Source organism: Notamacropus eugenii, chromosome 5 (assembly GCF_028372415.1).
Source record: "Notamacropus eugenii isolate mMacEug1 chromosome 5, mMacEug1.pri_v2, whole genome shotgun sequence".
Lineage (NCBI taxonomy): Eukaryota > Metazoa > Chordata > Mammalia > Diprotodontia > Macropodidae > Notamacropus > Notamacropus eugenii.
In genome coordinates this window covers 74346114-74370110 of record NC_092876.1, presented here as the reverse complement: position 1 = coordinate 74370110, position 23997 = coordinate 74346114, and the positions used below count along the sequence as shown (strand labels likewise).

General features: G+C 38.0%; 1 protein-coding gene across 2 annotated transcripts in view; it reads left to right on the top strand.

The window, feature by feature from the left end:
* Positions 1–22361, top strand: part of ERMAP (erythroblast membrane associated protein (Scianna blood group)) — a 49558-nt gene extending 27197 nt beyond the window's left edge. For both annotated transcript variants that reach the window (XM_072609707.1, XM_072609708.1), the window contains 11 exons: positions 7761–7850; positions 8069–8407; positions 9452–9727; positions 10846–10962; positions 11350–11382; positions 16356–16388; positions 17695–17715; positions 18469–18489; positions 18592–18618; positions 18714–18740; positions 19047–22361. In XM_072609707.1, the coding sequence (XP_072465808.1) occupies positions 7761–7850; positions 8069–8407; positions 9452–9727; positions 10846–10962; positions 11350–11382; positions 16356–16388; positions 17695–17715; positions 18469–18489; positions 18592–18618; positions 18714–18740; positions 19047–19765 (1703 nt within the window). In that variant the 3' untranslated portion in view covers positions 19766–22361. The remainder of the gene's footprint in view (positions 1–7760; positions 7851–8068; positions 8408–9451; positions 9728–10845; positions 10963–11349; positions 11383–16355; positions 16389–17694; positions 17716–18468; positions 18490–18591; positions 18619–18713; positions 18741–19046) is intronic.
* Positions 22362–23997: the final 1636 nt, after the last annotated feature.

Sequence of the window (23997 nt, the reverse complement as noted above, 5' to 3'; positions counted from 1 at the left end):
GTTCTGTGAGACTGAGAGAGTGGTAGTGCCCTTAAAAAAATTGGGACGTCTGGAGCTTTATAGGAGAAGACAATGAGTTCTGGTTTGAACACGCTGAGTGTGAGGTGCAGTTGTGAAGACATTCAGGAGAAGGTATCCTGCAGTCAGTAGGTTGATTGTGACTGAAGTTCAGGAGTGAATTTAGGCTTCTTTGGATATATAGATTTAGGAGTCATTTCCATAGGTATGATACCTGAACTCATGGCAGCTGATTCAATCTCTAAGAGAATATGTGTGAAGAGAGAAGTGGACTCAGGATAGCCCTGGGGGATACCACTCCAAGGGGGCAGAAGATCCATGATTATCCAGCAACAGAGATAAAGGAGTGGTTTAATAGGTAAGAAAAGAATCTGGAAAGCATAGTGCCACAGAAGACATAAGAGATGAAAATATCCAAGATGATGGGTTGGCCAAGAATAACAAAAGATGCAACAGGTCAGGGAGGATGAGGAATGAGAAAAGGCCACTGGATTTAAGAATTAGAAGCACTTTGGTAAAGCCATTCCCCATCTGATCAGTGGTCAATGGAAACCATTCCTAGAATTGCAAACTGTTAACAACTATAACAAGAAGCTAGGACTTAAACGAAGCCAGGGAAGCCAAGAAGCAGAGATGAGGATGGGAGAATGCTAGGCATAAGAAACAACTGGTGAAAATGTCCAGAGTTAAGAGTGTCTTGGAACAGCAAAGAGGCCAGTGCCATTGGATCATATGGTATGTACAAAGGAAAAAGCTGTGATAAGAAAACTGGAAAAATATGAAGAGACCATGTTAATAAAGGGCTTTAAAAGCCAAGCAAAAGATTTTATATTTGATCCCGGAGGCAATAATTGGAATTAAGCAAATAAATTGACCAAAATGTCCATATTTTGACCCAAAATTTCCACTGCTAACCATATACCTCAAGGGAAGTCATCTACAAATAAAATTTCCATTTATAGCAGCAGTTTTATGGGTGATAAAGAATTGAAAACAAAGAAAATGCCCTTTGAAGAATGAAATGGTTAAACAAATTGGGGTACCTGGATGTAATGGAATATTATTACTGTGCTCTAAGAAATGAGAAACATGATGAATAGAGAGAAGAAAACTGAGGTAAGCAGAACCAGGGAAACAATATATACAATCCCGACAACAATATAAATGGGAAGTACTATCATCAGAAAATAACTGAATGAATGTTGTGAAATTATAAAGAATAAACTTTTCACCAAAGGAGACATGAGAAGATGCCTCCCCTACTCCTTTGCAGACGTCAGGATCATAAGTGTGGAACTTTGTAAGTAATGCCAGATTTTCTTCTATATGTTGATTGGTTTTACCTAAGTTTTTCTTATTTCACTAAAAAATTCTTTGTCATAAGGGATGGCTGTCTAGAAGTGGGGAGGGGAAAGACTATAAGGGGATATTTAGGTGATGTAAAAACAAAAGATACAAATCTATTTAAAATCTGAAGTAAGTAGAAAACAAGTTCATTGGTGACTGGTTTCTCAATTGACTTGTGGTGTGGGAATCCAGACTGCTTAAAAAGTGAATGGATAGTGGTGAGGGAGTGGAGCCAGTGAGTGTGGACAGTGAGAGTGGCCAGGAGTCTGACAGTGAAAAGGGAGGAAGGATATAGAACAAGAGCTTGAGGTGATGTCAGGGTCATCATCACCCTGGGAGTTTTTAAAGTATGGGGCAATTTAGAGAGAGAGAAGTGATAGACTCAATGTAGATTGAAGCATGTGTTCTTTTCCTTTTTTCTCCCTTCTTTCTTCCCTTCTTCCTACCTTCCTTACCTTCCTTCCTATCTCCCCCTCCCCCTCTCTCTTTCTTCCTTCTCCCTTTTATCTGGTTAATGCAGGAATTTATTTTGTATGACTATATATATTTGTAAAGGCCTTTGTTTATCTTGCTGTTTGAATGGGCAAGGAAAGGGGAGTGGGGTGGGGAGAGAATTTGGAACTGAAATTAAAATAAAAATTTTTAAAATTCTTTAAAGCACAGGGTAGACCTGAACACAGTTCATGGTCAGTGGTAATAGGTTCTGCAGACAGGGAGAGATTGGAGATGAGATGGGAAACAGAAGGGAGAGAGACAGACAGATAAACAAAGGGGAGAGAGAGAAGGAATGATTGAGGGGGCAAGTTCTGAGAAAAGGGGGGAGAAGATAGAATGAAGGATATAATTAGAGGGGTTGGTTTTGAAAGAAGGGTCACCTTTTCTTCAGAAATATGCCCAAAGGGCTATAAAACTGTGCATACTTTTTGATCTAGCAATACCACTGCTAGATCTATATCTTAAAGACATCCATAAAAAAGTGAAAGGACTGATTTGCACAAAAATATTTATAGCAGCTCTTTTTGTGGAATAAGAATTGGAAATTAAAGGCATGCCCATAAATTGGGGAATGGCTAAGCAAGCTGTGGTATACGATTGTGATGGAAAATTATTGTGCTATAAGAAATGACAAGCAGGATGATTTTGGAAAAACTTGGAAAGACTTACATGAACTGATGCATAGCAAAGTGAACAGAACCAGGAGAACGTTGTATACAGTAACAGCAATATTGCTTGATGAAGAACTGCAAATGACTTAACTATTCTCAGCAATACAATAATCCAAGACAATCCCAAAGGACTAATGATGAAGCATACTATCCACCTCCATAGAAAGACCTGATATACAAACTGAAGCATGCTATTTTCACTTTCTTTCATTTTTTTCTTTTATTAGTCTTCTTGTACAAAATGACTAATATAGAGATATTTTGAATAATTGCACATGTATAATCTATATCCGATTGCTTACTGTCTAAAGGGAGAGAGGGAGGGAATCAAGTTTGGAACTCAAAATTTTAAATAAAAATGTTAAAAAAAATAGGAGTAAAGAAGGAGAGGATGGGTGAAGATGTCTATGGGTTTGAAGGCATAGAATGATAGAGAAAGAAGATTCATTAAATACCCTCTATTTTCTCAGAAAAGTAGGAATTGCCAGCATCTCTTGAGAGGATGGTATAGTGGAAGAAATAAAGAGGACTGGAGGAGAAAAGAGGTTTGGAATAACCACCGAGGGGAATGAGATAGACATTTATTGTGGAAGGACATTCACTCTTCACTGTATACACGCCTTCCTATCTTTTCTCCTCCCTTTTTCTGATATACCTTTTCACTTTCCTCATCTGCCTTTCCCCTGAATGACTTAAAAGGCTCAGTGACTATCATAGAGTACTAATAAATGTAGCCAGGTTCCTTTGGGGGGTGCCCACAACTAAATAGATTGCTTATGTTTACCCCAAATATTACTTGTAAAAGTAGTTCTTATAAAGTAAGTTATTTATTAATAAAGAGTTGGAAACTATGTTAAATGACATGGTGTCCCTTGTGAAATTTAAGGTCATTTTTTCATGGAATGTGTTCTGTATTGTCTGTTCTTTGACAATGCTACTTAAGTAATACTTCTTAGGTTCTGATTAGAACAGGTTATAATCTCAAAGTTAAAAAGTAATCTAATTCAACCCACATCTTTTGGAAATCCCTTTTACAGCATAATTGGCAAGTAGTCATTGAGCCTCTGCTTAAAGATGTCTAGTGAGAGATAACTCAAATGCCTCCTGAGGCCTCCCAATATGCTTTTGAGTCACTCTAATTTCAGAGAAGTTTTTAATTACATGGAACAAAAATCTTCTCTACAACTCATCCATTGTTCCCTACAGAGGTGTATGAAGTAATTGAACCAAAGCAAAATTAAATATGTTGATTTATACAATAAACTTCACAGCTTTTTGCACTAAAATTTCTTTTGACTATGTACTATAGGTTCCTTTTGTTCGGTCACTTATTTAACATGATTTGGCATTGAGTTAAGATTTTGACATATATGCTTTAATTCATCATGAAGCCATACTTTTGCCACATTGGTTATTAAGTGTACTTTTGACAAATAGTCTATTTTTCTAACGCTAGTCTTGATTATAGCCCATTGGTTTTCAATGGGATTTAAATCAAGTTAATTTTCTGGCTATTGAGACATATTTAACTCCATCTCTTGGATTTATTTCTTAATCTTTCACAATGTGTGGCATGGCATAAGATCGTGTTGCAATATTTCATCTTCATTTGAGAATTTCTGTAGTGGTGAAATAATTCTGCTGTAATATATCAATATACTTATTAGAGTTCATCATTCCTTCAACAATGAGAACAAGAATTCTAGGTCCACTGGAAATAAAAATTTTTTTTAAATTCCCCGAAACATATTTTTTGCTGGATGTTTTACAGTCTGATGAAGATACCCAAATCTTATAGGCTCATATGAACTTACAGCAATGGTTTTGGTATAGTCTTGAAAGAAAAAGTGAGCTTTTAGCAGTAAAGATTACTCTTTTCCAATCTTTAGTACTCCAGTTTTTGTGTTGTCTTGCCTAGGACTAGAGTTTTTTCATCAGAGCATGGATTAGCAGCTTTTTTTTTTTTTAAAACTGGTCTTCTTTGTGTTGTTCCAACTTCAAGAAGTCTATATTGTACTGTAATCAATAATAACCCCTCCATCTGGAAGGACTTATATGAACTGATGCTGAGTGAAAGGAACAGAATCAGGAGAACTTTGTACACAGCAACAACCACAGTGTGCGAGGAATTTTTCTGGTAGACTTAGTCCTTACAGCAATGTAAGGACCTAAAAAATTCCTAGTGGACTGTTGAGGCAAAATGCCTTCCACATCCAGAGAAAGAACTATGAAATTGGATCCCAGAATGAAAGACTATTTTCTCTTGTGTTTTGTTTTGTCTTATGGTTTCTCCCACTCATTTTAATTCTTCTATGCCACATGACTAAAGGTGAAAATGTATTTAATAACAACGTATGTGTAGAACCTATATAAGATTGCATGCTGTCTCAGGGAGAGAGGGGGAGGAAAGAGGAGAGAGGGGGGAAATCTAAGATGTATGGAAGTGATTATAGAAAACTGAAAACCAATAAAATAATTAAAAAATAATAATAACCCCTTCAACTGTCAAATTCCTCAGTAAGTTGTTTTCTGAAGATTATTTGATTCTTTTGCAAAAATGGTTGGTCAGTTCTTGGCACTGTGTTTTTATTTTCAACCGCACTCTATGCTTTGGTATAACTAATCGCGTTTCATTATGTGAACCTTGACTTGGTTGACTTCCTCAGCACCAAGAGCCGCTGCAGTATTTCTAACAGTCGTTGAAGCGTGATCTTTAAGAGGTACAACTTTTGTGTGTTTCCTTGGAGTGATATCCACTCTTAAAAACAAAAACACAGTGAAAGAGAGCTCAACAAAACACCTGCATATAGTATGAAATACATTACTCAACTGATAGAGAATTAACTTAGGATAGAGAATTAGATCAATCCAGTTTCATCTAGTTAGTCAGATGTTCTGAGTCAGCTGAATGTTAGTAGAAGCAATCACAAAGAAACAATGCTGTCGCAAAATGAAGCTGTATATAAAAATTGTTGCTTGTTCAAGGTAATTCACATATCACTGTAATTCTAGCCTCAGCAGTCAAGTAGAACAGTCCAATTTCTTTTCCAAGACAACCAACCCTTCAGACATTGAAAGGTATCTATAATAGTCCATATGAGTCTTCTATTTACAAGGCTAAACATCCTTAGTTCTTTTTAAAAATTATTTAGATGCATTTTTATTGATACTTTTTGTTTTTACATCACCTAAATTTCCCTTGTTTCTTCCCCCTCTATCTCCCAGAAAGTCATCCCGCATAAATTCTTTCAATGATCTTTACATGAGTCCTTCCCCATCCTAGTTGCCCTGGATGAATGCTCAACAGTTTGTCAAGGTCTTTTCTACAATGTAGCACCCAGAATTGAAAATGGTCACCTGTGAGGGCCAAATATGTCATTGCCCTTATCCTAGACACTGCACTTCTTTTGCTGTAACATTGTATCAGCTTATTTGGCTTCCAAATTGCACTGCAGACAATAATGATGAGGACGATACATTTATATACAGCTCTAAAGTTTGCAGAGCTCTACACTCTTTCATTTGATATTCTCAACAATCCTGGGACATGTGCAATAGATATTGTTATCCATATTTTGCAGATGAGGAGACCAAGGTCTGAACCTTCATAGGTCATAGACTCAGAGTTGTAAGGAACCTCAAAGCTATAAGGGTATGGTAGAAGTAATGTCCTAGTTGTTGTCCCATACAAATTGGGCTACTTTTTCCTTTAAAGACACTAGAATCAGGCTTAAGACTTGGCTGGTCCATTAAACCAAAAGCTTAGACAGTTGAATTCACTTTTTGATTATCTGGGCATTGAAGTAGCACTGTGGATAAAGCACTGAGTCAGAAGTCAGAAAGAAATGAGTTTAAATGTGGCCTCACATACTTACTAGCTATGTGACCCTGGGCATGTCATTTAACTTCTACGTAATAACAGCACCTACCTCACAGGGTTGTGAGGCTCAAACAAGATTAATAATAAGTAATAATTATTAATAATTATAATATATAATAATATTTATAAATAATAAAGCATTTAGCATATTGCCTGATACACAATACGTGCTATATAAATGTTAGCTATTATTATTATTACTTGTGCAAATGTTGTTCCATTAAAATAAAAGGGGAAAGGGGGAGATAATGGAATCCGCAAACTTTATGCTAGCAAGCTTAGTTAGCATAATTTCCTGGCAAGATTCTAAAATATAGTATTAAAGGGATGCTTGGTGAAATTTTAGAAATGGAAACAGTGATCACACAGAGCCAGAATGATCTCATAGAGGATAGGTCATGCCAGACTGATCTCTTTTCTTTTCTTATTTTTTTTTTTTTGACAGAAGATCACTTCCAACACTTAAGATTTTGTCATTTGGACCTTGGACCCTGGTGGGTTTTAGTGGAAGGATAGGACTATGAGTACTTTTACAATGAATTGGACCTTAAGTTTACAGTATAAAGAAGTAAAACTGCCTAGCTGCTAACTGAGACAAAGGGAGTAGGTAGATAGCACAAAGTTGCTTGCTCATGTACTTGAAAATGATATTTAATGTCAGATGGGTCCCTTGCACGAAAGTTGAGTGGGGCTCAGAATATGCATTGACCCACTTACTTTTGAACTATACATGAACTGGCAAATAAATTGATACCAATTGCTTATACCATAAAATGTTCAAATTATTCTGCTGGTCATAGAAGCATGAGAGAGCTAACCTGTTCCTGTGGCATATTTTCAGAGTGAAGGACTGTGGTACACAACTGAGTTCACTTGGTTATAACTACCACAGTAAACCTTCAGTCTTTCTATGTCCTCTCCAGCAATTGCTGAATTGAGATACTTGTGAGACTGTTTTGTTGGCATTTTTTAAATCATGAGATCATTTCCTTTAAAAGAAGCAAAAATATCATTTTTCCTTCTGTTTCCCCTTCTGCACTCTTCTTAAAATGTCTTTTTCTAGCCTTCATTGCTACTATTTTATTTCTTTTCTTACATAATAGTAACCCATTTGTATATTGTTTGATTCTGGTTTTTTCACTCTGCATAAATGTGTATATTTTCAAAAACTGGCTCAGAACACTCATGCTTGAAGGAGGGCCAGTAATATTACCTTTTATTTTTTGTGGTAAGTATATAGTTTTAGTTTCCATTATTCCAGGCTCTTCCTTATGTCAACGCTTCATCTGTCTCTGATCCAACATATTGTCTTGTATAACTAACCCTATACTTGTTTGTCTCTTTCTTAGCTCTGGTGGAGATGGCAAGTTGTACCAGTTTCCCTCTCTCTAGCTGCCTCATCGCCCTTCTCTCCCTCCAAATGCCCACAGAGGGATCAGGTAAGTGTTTCTTTCTGTTTTCTATTGCCCAGGGCATCTAGGGATCTAAGGATTAAGGGACCATACCTCCCTTTCCTTTTCCTGGGCACTATCTTTCTCTATACCCTTCCCCAGCTTACCTCCTTCTTTATCCCATCTCCAGTCTGTATCATTTTTATCCCTTTGATAATTTGTGTTTTTTATGCTCATGTACACTTTTTCTCCGGGTCACGGCACAGGAAAAGTTGACAAAAGAAACTTGGTCATACTGGGGACAAAAGCTGAGCTACGCTGTCCTCTATCCTTCTGGATGGCCCCTGAATCTATAGAGGTGAAATGGCTACGGACCCAGAAGTCCCAGGCTTCTCAGGTTGTACACATATATCAGAATGGACAAGATTTATATGGAGAACAGATCCCACAATACAAAGGGAGAACAGCCTTGGTGAAAGACAACAAGGAAGACAATTTCATTCTGGAGATTTATAATGTCCGACTTGAAGACCAAGGGCAGTACTATTGTCAGATCCAGACTGGCTCTCTGAGCAAAAATGCTACTGTGAAACTGGAGGTTGCAGGTTAGAGTGGGTTATGAGGGAGTGTAGGGTGATATATACTAGGATGTGTCATTATCATGAATTTCCTTTTACCTTCAAAAACCTTTTCCAGTGATCACCTGTCCTGTTTATGTTAAAAATTTATTGAAACTCTACCAAATACTCAACTTCAATGGAAGTAGCAATCCTTTCTGGGTGTCATTTGGGGTGGGGGTAAGAGGAAAGTATATTTTCCTGTTGCTGTTACATCTTAAAGACTTAGAGACTTGCTAGAGACTCAGAGGTTAAATGACTTTCCCAGAGTAGTGGCAGAAGTAGAGAATTAGAGTGTAATATTGCACATTGGACTTGAAGAACCCAGGAAGACCTGGGTTCAAATCTTAGCTCAGAAACTAGCTGTGTGCCCTTGGGCAAGTCACTGTACCACTCTGATCTTCAGATTTCTTATTGGTAAAATGAGGGGGATTGGACTAGATTGGCCTCTGAGGTTCTTTCCAGCTCTAAATCTATGATTCTATGATTCATCAATGGTCACATAGTATCAGAAAGGGGATTTGAATTCAGGTCTTCCTAAACCCAAGTCCAGGAATATACTGCTTTATCCCTTTTATGATCATTGGCCTTTTATAGAAGTCCTTTTGAGCAGTGACCAGTACCATAATAAGTGAAAAGGAATCTTTAAAAAATACCATTTTGCCACACAACCCTGCCTCTCAGGACTCTGGCTAAGCTAGGAATGCAACCATCTCTGGGTCATCTTGTATCATCCCCTTGACTGGACCACCTTAACTCTTGGATCAACGGTCCAGAATTCCTAGTGGAAACAAAGGTTGAACTGGTATGTTACCCAACATGGGCAGGGCCTTGTTAGTCCAGAAGCTGTCTTAGACTACAAGGAAGACTATACAAAGCTGTGTCACAATTGCTGCTGGCTGTAAAAGGAAAGTATATATGCTGATGGTGGACATAGCGATGGTGGTAGAAGGAGCAGGAAGGCAGTGTTTTGGGTAAAGAGGGAAACGGAGGGAGATGCATTCTTGGTTCAAGCAGATCTTTCTTTGCCAGCACTGGGCTTGGATCCTTATATTCATATGAAAAACTATGAAGCTGGACAGATTGAGCTCGTGTGCAGATCCCTGGGATGGTTCCCAAAACCTCAGATTCAATGGAAAGATGCTCATGGGGAGATACTTCCATCAGAAACCCAATATCTGGATAAGGAGGGGCTGTTCCAAATGGAGTCTTCCATTACTGTGAGAGGTGGATCTCCAGGGAACATGACCTGCTCTATTTGGAATGCTGCTCTTGGCCAAGAGAAGGAAACATCTCTATTGATAGCAGGTAAATATCAACTGTGATGATTGTCATTACATGTTCTTATCAAGTAGGGACCCTGAGAACTTGCTTGGATCAGAAGTGGTGCTTAATGAAGTATATGTCTCCAAAGAAAACCTAGGACTCTAGTACATGGATGGGTAATATGGCCCTGATCCATGGTTTGAGTGCCACTGAGAAGCACTGAAAGCAATCGCTAAAGGTTCTTGACCACCCTGGCCAGGTCCAAGTTTTCTTTATCTTCATTTCTTTCTCTGTTTCCCTTTCTCCTTTTTTTCAATTTTCTCTTTTCCTTTCTTTCTCTTCCATTCTTCCTTGCCTAAATCTTTGGCCAGTTGCACAGACAGATGCTGCTTAATTCCATTTATGGTCCTAAGGACTAAAGAGGATGGGATCCACACTGGAAGAGAAAGAGCTCAGTAGAGATGGTTTGTGGGGAGGAAGACAATATAGTTCTCATGAGAAGATATTGATTCTTGGTAACTGCAGAGTTCTCTCCCATTTTTCAGAAGCTCCTTAGGTCTATAGAATTGTAGGACAAGAAGGGCCTTTGAGAAGTCATTTAGTACCTCTTACTGACTGAAGGTAGGACTTCCGAAGCCATCTCAGACAGACGAGATTCTATCCTGTTTCTAAAATACTTTAGGGTAGGTTTTAAACCTTTTATATGTCATAGACCTCTGTGGCAGTCTGGTGAAGACTGGGGACTCCTCAGAATAATGTTTTTGAATGCATCAAATAAAATATAAAAGATTACAAAGGAAACAAGTTTTATTGAAATATAATTTTCAAAATATTAAAGAAAAGTCAGGGACCCTACATTAAAAACCTTTGCTTTAGTGAAAGAGATTTCATTAAATGGGCCATTCAACATTTGGGATCCTGAGAATAAACAGACCCTTTTAGCAGTTAGGCAGAGCTCACTTTCCAGAAGGAACTGAGATGGAACAAGAGAAAACCAGAGTCTCTGTCACATTTGTGGATAGATACAGCATCTAAACAGTTTGCCAGTGCCTTTGTAAACCTTCAAACCTGATATTCTCATGAATAACCATTAGAATTACTATTGTCTTTATTATTATTTCCCTACTTTCTCCTCATAACACTAGCAGTTTCTGTTTCAGATTTTACCCCTTTGTATATCATCCCCTCAACAGTGGGTCTGACTGTGATTCTGCCTCTCTTGGGGCTCCTCGTTGCAGTGGGTATTTATATCATATGGAAGCAACGCAGATCTAGAGGTAATGTGATAAAATGTGGGAGTGGGAGGGCTCATTGGTGGGTTGTGGAGTCACAGTCTTCCTGGAAAGACCGGAAAAAAGGAAGTCAATCTAAAAAGGAATGTTGATAGTCAGAGGGATGGGGACATTGTGGGGAAAAATGGAAGGCTAAGTTGGAAACTGACATGAGGCCTGGAGTGGTGCCCTTGGGCTATGGTAATAGGAATATGAAACTGAAATGGTCCTTGAGATCAACTGTAGAAGTTTATTCTCTGATTTACTAGGATGGTTATTCTTTTCCCTCATTTTTCAATCTCCTGAGTGATTTAGGAGTCCAGTCCTATCAATTAGTCAAAGAAATGTCATATAAAGCATCATTCTCATTCGTCTCTTCTTTCCTTTTTCTAGAGAAGCTTCTTTACCAACAAGTGGTAGAGATAGGTAAGTATCATGGGTCAGGAGTGGTGCGTGGTGACCGGTCACTGCTGCTTCTCTTAATATGAGTGATAAAGACAAGGCGGTTATTTGTTGGGTACATTCTTTCATTACCATCTTCTGGTTTCTAATAAAGCCAAACTCCAAACTTTCCTGAATTTCTTATTCCTCTGTGTTTGGCTCTTGTAATTAATGACTCAGGATGAATGGAATTCTTAATTAATTTGAATAAGAAGCAGATCTTCTGTAATAGAAAGAACTACAGCAAATTAATCTCATTTATTTCTGTTTTTTCGGAGTATTCTCTGACTTTTTCCACATATATGCTCAAATCTCTCTTTGTTCTTGGATTCTGTTTCTTATAATCATGAATTCTTATAACAGAATTTCTGGAACTGTTCTTATTTCCAGAGATAATGATAATGATAATATTTATGCTGTTACAGTTTTATCTGGCCAGGTGTTCCATTCTCTGATCCAAATCACATGATCAGATGGATAGTCTTCAAGAGCTGCTATAGTCAAAAACCAAGCCAAAACAAAAAACCCCCTCCAACCAACCTGGTGATGAGTCTCAGTGAACTTAGGTCAGACTGTTCCTCATAGAAGAGATATATAGTTCACCACTAAGACCATACTTAGAACTTCTTCAGCTTGGTAGGACCTGCCAGTGTTTGCACTGATCTGTTGTTTTAGCCATTAGGAACCCAGGGTCATCTTCATGACATGATGAGGTACTGGAATAGGCTTTTTGATAAGTTCATCCATAAAATGAGAGAGAATAACTGAATGGATTAGAAAGTATAATTCAATAATATGTTACTTACAAGAAACACACTTGAAACATAAGGATTCATATAAGGAGTGAAAATAAGGAACCAGAGCAAAAATCTGTTATGTTTCAGTTGACTAGAAGAAAAAATCAATAATAACCATTAAGATTTCAGATGAAGCTACAGTAAATATAAACATGATTAAAAAAGAGATAAGTAGAGAAATTAAATTATGAGTAAAAGCACCCTCAGTCATAAATCAATACCAATACTTAATATGTGCACCAAATGGCTTAGCACACAAATACTTAAAGAAAAAGTTAATCAAATTGGAGAAACTAATAATAAAATTAGAATAGTAGAGGACCTAGACAAATCTAACCAAAAAATAACAGAGAAAGAAACTAAGTACAAAATGAGAACTTTGGAGAAATTAGAGATGATCAATCTATAGTAAGTACTGAATGAGAATAGAAAACAACTTATATACTTCTCAGCTTTATATATTACCTTTACAAAAATTGACCATGTTTTGAGGAATGAAGTCCTTATAAAAATGTAGAAAAGCAGAAATTCTAAGCATAACTTCTCCTGATTATAATGCAATAAAATTTATTTTTGTTGAAGGGCCCTTGAAAGAATTAAAAAGTAATTAGAAACTAAACATACTTTGCTGTTTGGCCAAAGAACAAAATATAGAAAGAACAGAAAATCTTATTTAAAAAATTGTAATAATGAGATAACATACCAAAGCTTTAGGGATGAGGCTAAAGCAGTTCTGAGGAGAAAATTTCTATCTCTAAATGCTTTCATCAACTAAAAGAGAAAAAAACCCAATCAGTTAATTATTAGTGCAACTAAAAACACCTCCACAACAACAAATCGGAAAACTCCAGCTAAGCAACAAAGTAGGAATTCCAAAAATTAAGAAGAGATTAATAAAATTAAAAGCCAAAAACTATTAAACCAATAAAATAAACTTCAGAACTGTTTTTTTAAACGAATAAAGTAGGTAAATAGCTAGTATGATTTTTGTGAGGGGAAAACTAAATTGTTCATATCAAATGTGAAAAAGGAGAATTCATAAAATTTAAAAGAAACTAAAAATATTTATCATAAACAATTTTATGAACAAAACTGGTAATTAAATGGATGAATACTTTAAAAAATACAAAGTAACCCATTTAACAAAAGAAGAAATAGACTAAATAACTCAATATCAGATAAACTGAACAATATATACATGAATTCCAAATTGATTTAAAAAAGTCCAGGACTGTGTAGATTTGCACGTTAATTCTATGAAATTTTCAAAGAACAATTACTTCCAATGTTATGCAAACTATTTGCAATAATAGGAAAAGAAGGCACTGATACAAATATGTTCTTGATACCCAAATCAAGGAGATGGATTAGAACTTTGGTAGGATAAAATGATAACATATTTGGAAAATTATCTTAACAAAACTCTGCAACATATTAGTGAAATATAGGACCAATCACAATAAAGAATCTATAGAAAGGTTAACAGTTCTTTGCCAAAAAGGAGGAAGAGGATCAATAGATTTTCTTAAAGCACAGGAAAATCAGATGAAATACTTTTGGAACAAAAAGATACCACTTCACCACACAGGTGTGCGTTTTTTGGATTTGTTGGATACAACCCAAAGTGGTTCACCTCTAGATGGAGTTTATCAAGCAGCCATGATCCAAAAATGGAAGAAAAAGATCATGGTTGACATCCCCATGAACTCAGGCAATAATATATTGACAACAAAGGGTCAAACAAATGTCTGAGTCTTGAGATTTTGTTTGTAGAAATGGAGGGGTTTATAATTGCAATTCTGGACCAGTTCATTGCCACCAGAAATTTTTAAGGAGCCCAGTCATAGTGATCAATGTAGCTTTAGTAGGAAACAGTAAAAACTGTGCAAGATAGCATTTCAAGCTATAAAAATGTAATATCTACTGAATACCTAGCACGACATGATCTGTTTACCAGAATTATCCACCAGAAACTTGTTATTTTTCATAAAACAAAAAACAACAACTATCCATGAGAGGCCTTAAAATATCCTGGAAAATTCAACCAATAAATTGTTTTTAAACTAGACCATCATTACAGACCAAAACATTTTCCACAATCACCTGGATGTAACATTGATCTATTAAAAACTAAAGGACATAATTTTAAAAAGATTTCACCATACCTGCTATTATTTCAAGTTACATGGAATAAAAAACTTTCAAAATGTGGAAAACTGGCAGAGGAAATCAAAACCATATGGGAACAGGATAAGGTACGTATTGTCCACTCAGTTGTAGGAGTTGGAAAGAAGATGCTTTCATTAGCTTACATCCTGATACTTACATCCAATTACAAAAAGTAGTTGCTTTATATCTACATAAGTAATGGTCCATAGAATATTAAGTAAAAAAAAAAAAAAGAGAATAATAGTGGGAGATTAATTTGTTCCAGGACCCTTTCTTTCTAAACCCCAACAAAAAGGAAAAGAAAATAAATGTAATAATAGTACTCATTTATATCATTTTTAAGGTTTATATAAAATGAAAGAAAATTGGTTATAATAGTTCTATGAAATAAACAAAAAAGAAAGTAAACCTTTAATGAGGCTTTGTGAAAGCGATATCCTTTGTCAGATTATGTACCATTATTTTTAGTTTTGGAAACCTGAAGGTATCATTTTTTTCTGAGTAAAGCAGTTATTGGAATTTTGAATTTAGAGGGTTGATAAAGCAGGAAGAAAATTCATTTTATATACCCTGACATCTCAAATTCACTAGGTTATTAATGGATGACATCTACTTCCTAGAATCACAGGAATTTAGAATTGGAAGAGACCAGAAGAAAAAAGATTATTGGGTTTGGAATCAAAGACCTTGATTCAAATTCTGACTCTCTTTAGCACTGTTGTAGTTTTGTTCAAGTCATTTTACCTCTTTGGGCCACTGTTTCCTTCCATGTAAAGTGAGGGAGTTGGAGTAGCTCATCTCTAAGATCTCTTCCAGCTCCAAATCCTCTGATTCTGTAATCCTCTTGAGTGATATGAGAGTAGAATTGAGAAATCCTTAGGCAAAAACAATTTCTGTGTTCTGGTGAAGAGGCAGGGCATAATGTTAATAGGCAAGAAGAGATCCTGGAGTTGGAAAATTGTGACAATGCTAGCTAGGTGAATAAATGAAATACAGAAAGAGATGCTAGTAATAAGTGAAATTCAAGAGGAGAACTACTATTTCCAGCAGGTATGGGATTGCTGATATATCATGTTAACCGCTAAGCCATAGGACTGGATATCCTCTTAATCTCTAGTCCTGGATGGGCTACTAACTCACTGTGTGTCCTTGGGAGATCTATTTTACTGGACCTCAATTTCCTCATTGGTAAAATGCTAAGGCTTTGTTTAATGATTCCTAAAGTTCCTTCCAGATATAACAATCTAGTAATAGAGTAGAAAGTTTTCAACTCAATCTTTTTAAGAATTTTTTTCCCTGTGGAAATATAACTCTGATGAGCACATTGGACTTAATAAAAGTCATATTCCTAAAATTAAATCTCTTTGAAAGGAAATAACAATGAATTGACTCATATGAAAATGAGTTATACTTTCATGAGTGAAGACTTCCTATATCTTTCATACTCTATGTACTAAAAATGTGAAGATGGATCATATGTGGAATCGCAGAACCACAGAATCTCAGAGTTGGAAGGAATCTCAAGATGGCACATACAATTCAATCCATACCTGGACAGGATTTCCCTCAGCAACACCCCCAACAAATAGCGATCCAGTTTTTGTTTGAAGACCTTAGATAAGAGTGCACTTTTCAGCTCCCAAGGCAGACCATTCCATTTCAATAGCTCTTACTCTTAGTAAATTTTTCTTTACATTGCTTTTGGTTCTGGCTTCTGCTAAGTACAAGTCTAATTTTTCTGTGATAACCATTCAGATACTCAGATTTTATGCACGCTAATGGGGAGAGGGAGGAAAGTGTGAACTATATTCAAACTAATATAGTATAGAGTAGAAATAGGGAAAATAAGATTTGCTTTACATCAAATCCACTTTACAATTAATTTGATCAAGATGGAGTTTCCATAAAACAATATAAACCCTGTAGTTTACATAGAGATATAACTATCAAAGTGATAGGACCACAGCTCATTTTCTTTTCCTTTCTTTCTAGAAAATCTTCTCTCAGACCATGGAAAAGAGAAAGGTAATTATTTGGGACATATGGGACAAGGGAGGGAAGGGTAACTTTTCTTTTCGTAAAAAGGAAGATATATTTCGTTGCAATGATCATAGATACTCCATGAATACTAATTGAATATAATGTTTAGTGTTAAAGAAATTGTGAGAAGATTATGGAATTAGCATGAGAGGATAAGAGGTATGACCATGATCAGAACTTGGTTTTTGGTTCCCAACTACCTACCTATGCTAGTTTCCCAACAGTTTCTAAAACAAATGTTCTTCCTGATCTACAAAATTCTAATTTGTTTAGCATGGTCTAATAGAGTGCTGAGCTTTGAGTCAGGAAGACTCCTCTCTTCTCCTCTCCTGTCCTCTCCTCTCTTGTTCTCTGCTCTCTTGTTGACTCCTGTCTTCTGCTCCCCTCTCCTCTCCATCCTTTCCCTCTCCTCTCCATCCTTTCCCTCTCCTCTTCTTGCCTTTCTTCTCCTCTCCTTTCCATCTTTCCCCTCTCCTCTCTTCTCCTTTTCTTACCTCCCCTCCCCTCTACTTGTTGCCTATGTGACCACAGGCATGTCATTTGACTTCTCTGGGCCTGAGTTTCCTCATTAGTAAAAAAATGAAGGGGATGAAATAAGAGATCTTTGAGGTAACTTTCAACTTCAACTGGTTTATTTACTTTGGCTTGTGGTAAATGAAAATTTTTTCACATCGTTTTTTGTTTTTTTAAAAGATTGTCCTGTACCTGTACAATTACTTTTGGGGGGGGGAACCCCAGTACTGGACTTTATACTTATCTCAATTAAATATTATTAGTTTCACCCTGTTGGGATGTTTTAGAATCTTTATTCTGTAATGGTGGATTAGTTAGTTATTCACTCTCCCCAGATTCATTAATCAGAAATGTGATAACCTCACCATCTATGCTTTTATTCAGAGCATTGCTAAAAATGTCAAGCAGAACAGGGCCAAGCCCAGAGCCACGTGACACTCCACTTCAGACTGTTTACCAATTAACAACAATCTTATAGAGATTACAAGAAATTAAGAAGGCCTCATAGAGAAGATCATCAGATCAATGAAATGACTACAGAATAACATAATTCCAAAATACTGATCTTGGGGAAATGCTACTTGATAAAGTATTAACAAGAACTCCCCCCTGTCCTTTCAGAAGTTAGGATGCCACATCCCAGGATTCTTTGGGGGAATGGGGCTAGTTATGTAATGGCCATTCTGGAATGGGCTTCTTCTTTCTGGGAGTCCTGACATTTATATAAGAGAAAAAGTAGTGTTACTCACCAATCTTCACTTGTTTGTTTTTTCCCCAGGGAGACTTCATAAAGGACTCAGTAAGTTTTACCCCTCCCTCGAGTAGGGATACACATTATTTTCTGCTGACAAGGCTTCTCAGAAAGTTCATATGTCTAGGTCTCAGTTCCCCAAGGGCAGAAGGGGTGGAATTCTTTCTATGGGAATGAAGATTTCCTGAGTTTCAAAGTTCCTCTTTTCTTCTCCAACTATTATAGAATCCTAGACTGTCAGATCTAGAAAGACCTCAGAGATTCTCTAGAGTCCTAGGGATTCTCAACCTTTTCTCTATCTAGTCTGGGAAAGCCTATGAACCTCTTCTCAGTATCATGTTTCTAAAAGCAAAATAAAATAAAATAAAATAAAATAAAATAAAATGCACAGGATTACAAAGGAAACCAATTAGGCTGAAATAAAAATGTAATTTTTTTCCCATCCAAATTCACAAATCCCTTGAATTTTATCTGGAGAGTCCATAACTATAGGTTAAGAACGCCTGATCTAGAAAAACCCACTTTTCCCCCTCATAAATGGGAAACCTAGTAATCATTAACTAAGCTGGGTTTATACAACAAAATTCTTTCCTCAGTGAAATCACTGCACAAGAAGGTCCTATTGATCCTTGGGCAACCAAACCCCCTTAAGTGAGATTCCTCTTAGACAAGATCGAAGAGTGGATCTTACTTTATGGCAAAATACGTTAGGAGAATTTAGAATGGGAATGAAATTTAGTTGGGCTGAATTTTCTGGAGCAGAAGTACCTATAATGATTTCTCACACTTTTTATGTTTCAGAGAAACATCGAGCTGAGCTCAGTAAGTTCTACTTTTCCTTAATACTGTCAGTTCCAACTTGTCCCCGATGGGGACTATATTTCTGGCTATTAGTTACTCTTCTCCCTATTTGATCTGTTACAGAACTGAAAAGGAGTGCAGCAGATGCAGGTGAGATGCCTCCCTTGTCTTCTCTGGGAGTTTCCTAGCTTTCTATGGTCCTTCTCTGGAAACCTAACCACTGTCTTGCTTGTATCCCCTTGCAGGCTGGAGAAGAGCCAGACTCCACCCAGGTAAGTGCCACTGATCTGTATAAATGTTCTGCTGCCTCTTTTCCTCCAGCCTCTAAACCCCCTAATCTTGCCTCATTCCTTCAGCCACAGACAAAGGTAGCGTTTCCTTGAAGAGTAGGGAAGCCTTACAAACAGATCCCTCAGAATACTTCTCTTTCCAGTGTCTTAGCGATAGTCTTGCCAGAGTAAGAGTAGCCTTCTTTTGCTGGAACCAGTCACACGAAAGGGGCCCGGAGATAATTTGTAAGGTCTCCTGAGCCCCAGTCTTGCCCCAGTCTGTTTCCTCATCTTGCTCTCTCTCTGCAGTGGAGGTGACTTTGGATCCAGATACAGCTCATCCCAAACTGCTCCTCTCTGAGGATCTGAGAAGTGTGAGGCTTGGGGACAAACGGCAAAATGTTCCTGACAACCCCAAGAGATTTGACTTTGTTGTCAGTGTCCTGGGGTCTCCAAGCTTTACGTCTGGCTGCCATTACTGGGAGGTGTGCGTGGGCGACAAAACCAAGTGGGTCCTCGGGGTGTGCAGTGAGTCGGTGAGCAGGAAGGGGAAAATCACAGCTTCACCTTCGAATGGCCACTGGTTGTTGCGTCAGAGTCGGATGAACGACTATGAAGCTCTAACATCCCCCCAGATTTCCTTCCGCCTCAAAGACAGCCCCCGCCGCGTGGGGATTTTCCTGGACTATGATGCTGGATTTGTCTCCTTCTACAACGCGACCAACAAATCTCACATCTACACGTTCACCCACACTTTCTCTGGCCCGCTGCGCCCTTTCTTTGAGCCTTGCCTACACGATGAAGGGAAAAATGTGGCTCCCTTAATCATTTGTTCGGAATCTCAGAGCTCCGAGGAATTCATTTACTCTAAGCTAGCTCCTGAGACTTCAAAAGGAGACAAAGTGACTGCAGGCACCGGTAATGGGAGCATACCCACAAAGGCAGGCCGGACGCTCCAGGACATTGTCTCCTCCTGGCCCTCTGATGTCACCCCAGCCCTTCAGGGGCTCAGGGCCCCATCCTTCTAGTGAGGGGTGTGTCTCATTACTGTGCCTCTACCTCCGCCTCAGTCCAGCCCCAGCATCCAAGTTTGCCAGCGTCTCAATCCCGCACGTTAACTGTGGGTGTCTTGTATCCTCACCCTATGTACTCTGTATACACATGTATTAATACGTCAATGATCCATGCTGGTCTCTGTGGAGCCTCCCCTCACCTCTGCAGGTCACAGCTCTTCTATAAACTAACAAATGCTTTGAGTTGTTTTGAGCAGAAGACATCAATCACGGTGGCCAGGCTGGTGGCAAGTCTTTCCAAACTCAGCTAGGTTGGTCTTCAGGTGACAGACATGGTCCATCAACAGGATCATATGCAAAGCCTTTCCAGTTTGGCTTTCAAGAGCCCAGCGTTCCCTCCACACAATGATGAGGCATGAGAGTATTTTAAGGCAGGACTCTGTATGAAATGGTCAATACCTCCTTCTCAGGAATAAAGTTCTCCATGTTACCACCTTCCCTCAACTCCTGATTTTTTAGAAGAAAAGGACTGGAAACTAATTAGGCAAAGAGAGGCTGATCTCCTGGGCATTTTGATGATAGGCAGCTAGATGGTATAGCAGAGGGAGTACTGGATATGGAGTCAGGAAGACCTGAGTTTGAATGTTGCCTCAGACTCTTGTTAGCTATGTGACCCTGGGAAAGTAAGTTGCCCTATCAGTCTCAATTTCTTTATCCGTGAAATGGAGAAATTAAGAGCACCTACCTCACAGAGTTGTTATTGTGATCAAATGAGGTAACACACGCAAGGTGATTTACAAAATTGTTATTACTATATTTCTGTAGCAAAGGTAGAAGACCTTTGGCAATCACCTTTGGGCATGGCAAAATGTCAGGTGGAAACCAAATGGAGTGGTTTAGGTGGAGATACCATGCACAGTATGGCTGTAGACTTAGACACAAGCCATCATATCCTCAGAGTTACTTCTACCACAGCTTGAGTTAGGACTTTAACCAGAAAGGAAAAGCCCATCATCTAGGATTAAATGCCTATTCTTTTCTTAACCCAACCAAGGGTGTTTTTCCTTATAGGCCACAATCTTCGTAGTTTAGGTCCTTACCCCAAGGACAAGAAGCCGATGAGACCAACTTTGTAAAGAAAGTGAGCATTTACTTAACCTATCAATTCTTCTTTCACCTCAGTTTACCTGTTTCAGGAGATAAAACGGGAAATAAATGGACGATGGCATACTTTCCTCCTTGTCTAGTATTTAAGAATACTGGGGATATGGGATTTTGCCCCAAGGTACTTATATTTGAGAGGGCATGACTGTTCCCTTGAGGTGTGCTCTTCCTCCCTATGGGGAAACACTATTTGTGGTAGGGGGTAGTTTCATCTTCTCTGTGGCACCCACCATCCCCATGGCTCACCTCATGGTCCTCTGATGGCTTATGGCATAACTGCCCTGGGTCTCCCCTTGCAGGATTCACCTCTTTCTCAGACTCCTCCCTTCTTTGGACCTGGTGGAGGCAATGGTCACATTCTCTAGGGGATGGGCTGCCTCCTCTTGCTATGACTGTCCTCTGTACGACATAATTCCTTCCCACAGCTACATCTGCCACAGGTTCAATGACCACTACTTATGGCTCTGTTCTGTGGCATTGCCATTACCCTGGATGTCCCTCTTTATAATATGGAGTTATATTTTATGTAATGCTGTTTACAAAGAATTAGGTTGATAAATTTAACCTTTTAAAAGACACTGAATCTGAAGTATTACAACAACAGTAGCTGTCTTATATATACACAAACTCATGTGAGCCTCACAACAATAGCATTAGCTAGGTGCTATAGATATTCTTATCCTCATTTTACAGATGGGGAAACAGGCTCAGAGATTGTGATTTGCCCAATGTCTGATAGCTACTAATTATCAGCCAGGATTTGATACTGACTCCAGGTCCAGCACTCTAACTTCTGTACTATATGACTCACACAGACATATGTTTATTCCCGCTAAAATGCAAGCATTTAGAGTATAAGAAACACTTTACTCTGTGAAGAAGACTTTTAAACAAAGGGACTGATTGAACAGTGGGACCCAGATGTGGATAGGTGAGGAAAAACTGGCAGCTATATCAGCTCAGTGTGTGCACTTGGATACAGGCCCATCCTTGAGTAAAAACTTAGGGTCGGCAAGAATTCCATGAGACAAAGTCAAGAATGTAGCCCCTTTCCAAACTGTGGACAGGATTAATTTCTCTGATCAAGGAGCAGTTTGTGGAGAGTGGACAAAACCGCTGGTCAGGCAACAGACTTTGTAACAAAGCCTACGTACACATATCAATGACTCAAAATACCAAATACCTTGGCAATGATCCGTGGGCTCACTTTTAAATGTAAAGGACAAGTCTGGAGCAAGACTGACTTTGTATGGCTTATGGACATTGGGCCTATCACTTTGTAGTCGCATTGAAAGTGTGGTACAGGCCTATCCAGGTCATCTGTCTGCAAATTAGGAAAGTTCCTACAGCCCTCAACTCCTACCGCAAGTTGGCAGATGACCATGTCAGCGTTGAAGCAGAACTCTTTTTGTAATCTTTGAAAATTAAAGTTTGATATTATTTGGTATCTTGCTTTTCTCTTTTTAGATTGAGAAGTCAGCCGGGAAAGACTGGACTATTTTTGGGGGTGGGGTGGGGTGTGGAGGTACATCATAGAATTTGTATTTTCAAAGACTGAACTACTTTCCAGACAAGATTCAATGTGCACAGAACTGTTTTATTTCTGTATTCTCAACGTCAGATTTATTTTGTATTCTCAGTGTCAGATTCACGTAAGGTTGTGAACTATAATTCCCTAAGGTGCTTATTTTTCTCTCACCCACATATTCATTTTCCCCACATTCTTTCCTGATTTGGTAAAATTTCCCCAATACTGGTATGAATGGCTGGTGATCCTTTGAATAACAACAGCAAAAATAAACAAAAAGAGATTCTATTTCTGAATCTTATCCTAGGAATACTATTTAAAATTCACTTAAACTTTATGAGATTACAAACTCTCTTTCCCCTAAACCTGGATTTTTCTGGCAACCTTATTAGTGTTGCTTTGTTTTTGTTAATCCATCCAATGAAAATCAAGATTTGTTGGGCAATGAACTGGATGTAGTAGAAAGAGAACTGGTCTGATTGTCAATGGTCTTGGGTTTTAGCTTTATCTCTATCTAGCTGTGTGAGTCTAGACAAGGCTCCTACCTTAGTTTCTTCTCTTGTAAAATAAAGGAATAAGACTAGATCTTTTAGGTCTATTCTAGCTCTGCATCCTATTTAAAAAGAAATCTTTTAAAAAAACATTTCTTGAAGTATTAAGTGTACATTTGTAAAGAAAAATAAAACAACAGAAAAATGAAACTGAATGAGTTTTTTTTTACAGTTGAACACTAGCAGTCAATGAAAAGTATATTTAATTAGAAGGGGGAGATAAGTATGATTATTGCCTTTTGAAGAGATGTGCAACAGACACAGTGTTGTAAGCTGGGACTGGATCTAGCCCAACTCTCTCATTATACAGAGGATGAATCTGAGGTCAAATGATTTGCCTGTATTCACATGGGTAGTAAACATCAGAGATGTGTATGTACCCAGTTGTCTGACTCTGAAGCCAGCGTGCTCCTTCCCCTGTAGCACAATGACTTGGGGTTCTTAGGGACTACCAGCATTTTGTGTCTGATCAGAACTCTAAAGCAAGTGTAACAGAGAAGCTTCAGTTGTGCTTCTTTTAAGTCAATCTTTTAAATTTGGGAATAGACCTCAACTTCCCCACATTTTCTTAATAATTCATTAGGGATCTATTGTCCTTTCATATAATGTGAGACAGAGACAGAAAGACAGAGAAAGGGAACAAGGAGGAGGAAAGCCAGGAGATAATCAAGTCATGGCTGATGTGGGCACTTTCCTTAAAAAGAAAGTTCTGGGAGGAAAGAACCTATCAGAGGAAGAGGCTGGAGGGGCAGAATGTCCAGCTACTATGAAAAAGTCAATACTAGAGTAGATTGCCAGGGTGAGAAGGCTTCTATGTCATGGTAGAGAACGTATAGAAAGTGGGAAGGAATGGAATGGGGGTTAATAGAGGAAGGATTCTATGAGGAGGGTATAACTGCAAGTTAAACAAACTTCTTGATCTGAAGAGGGGATTTATCAACTGGGGAATGGCTGGAAAATATGGCAGCTGAATATAATTAAATAAATGTTGTGATGAGTGATGA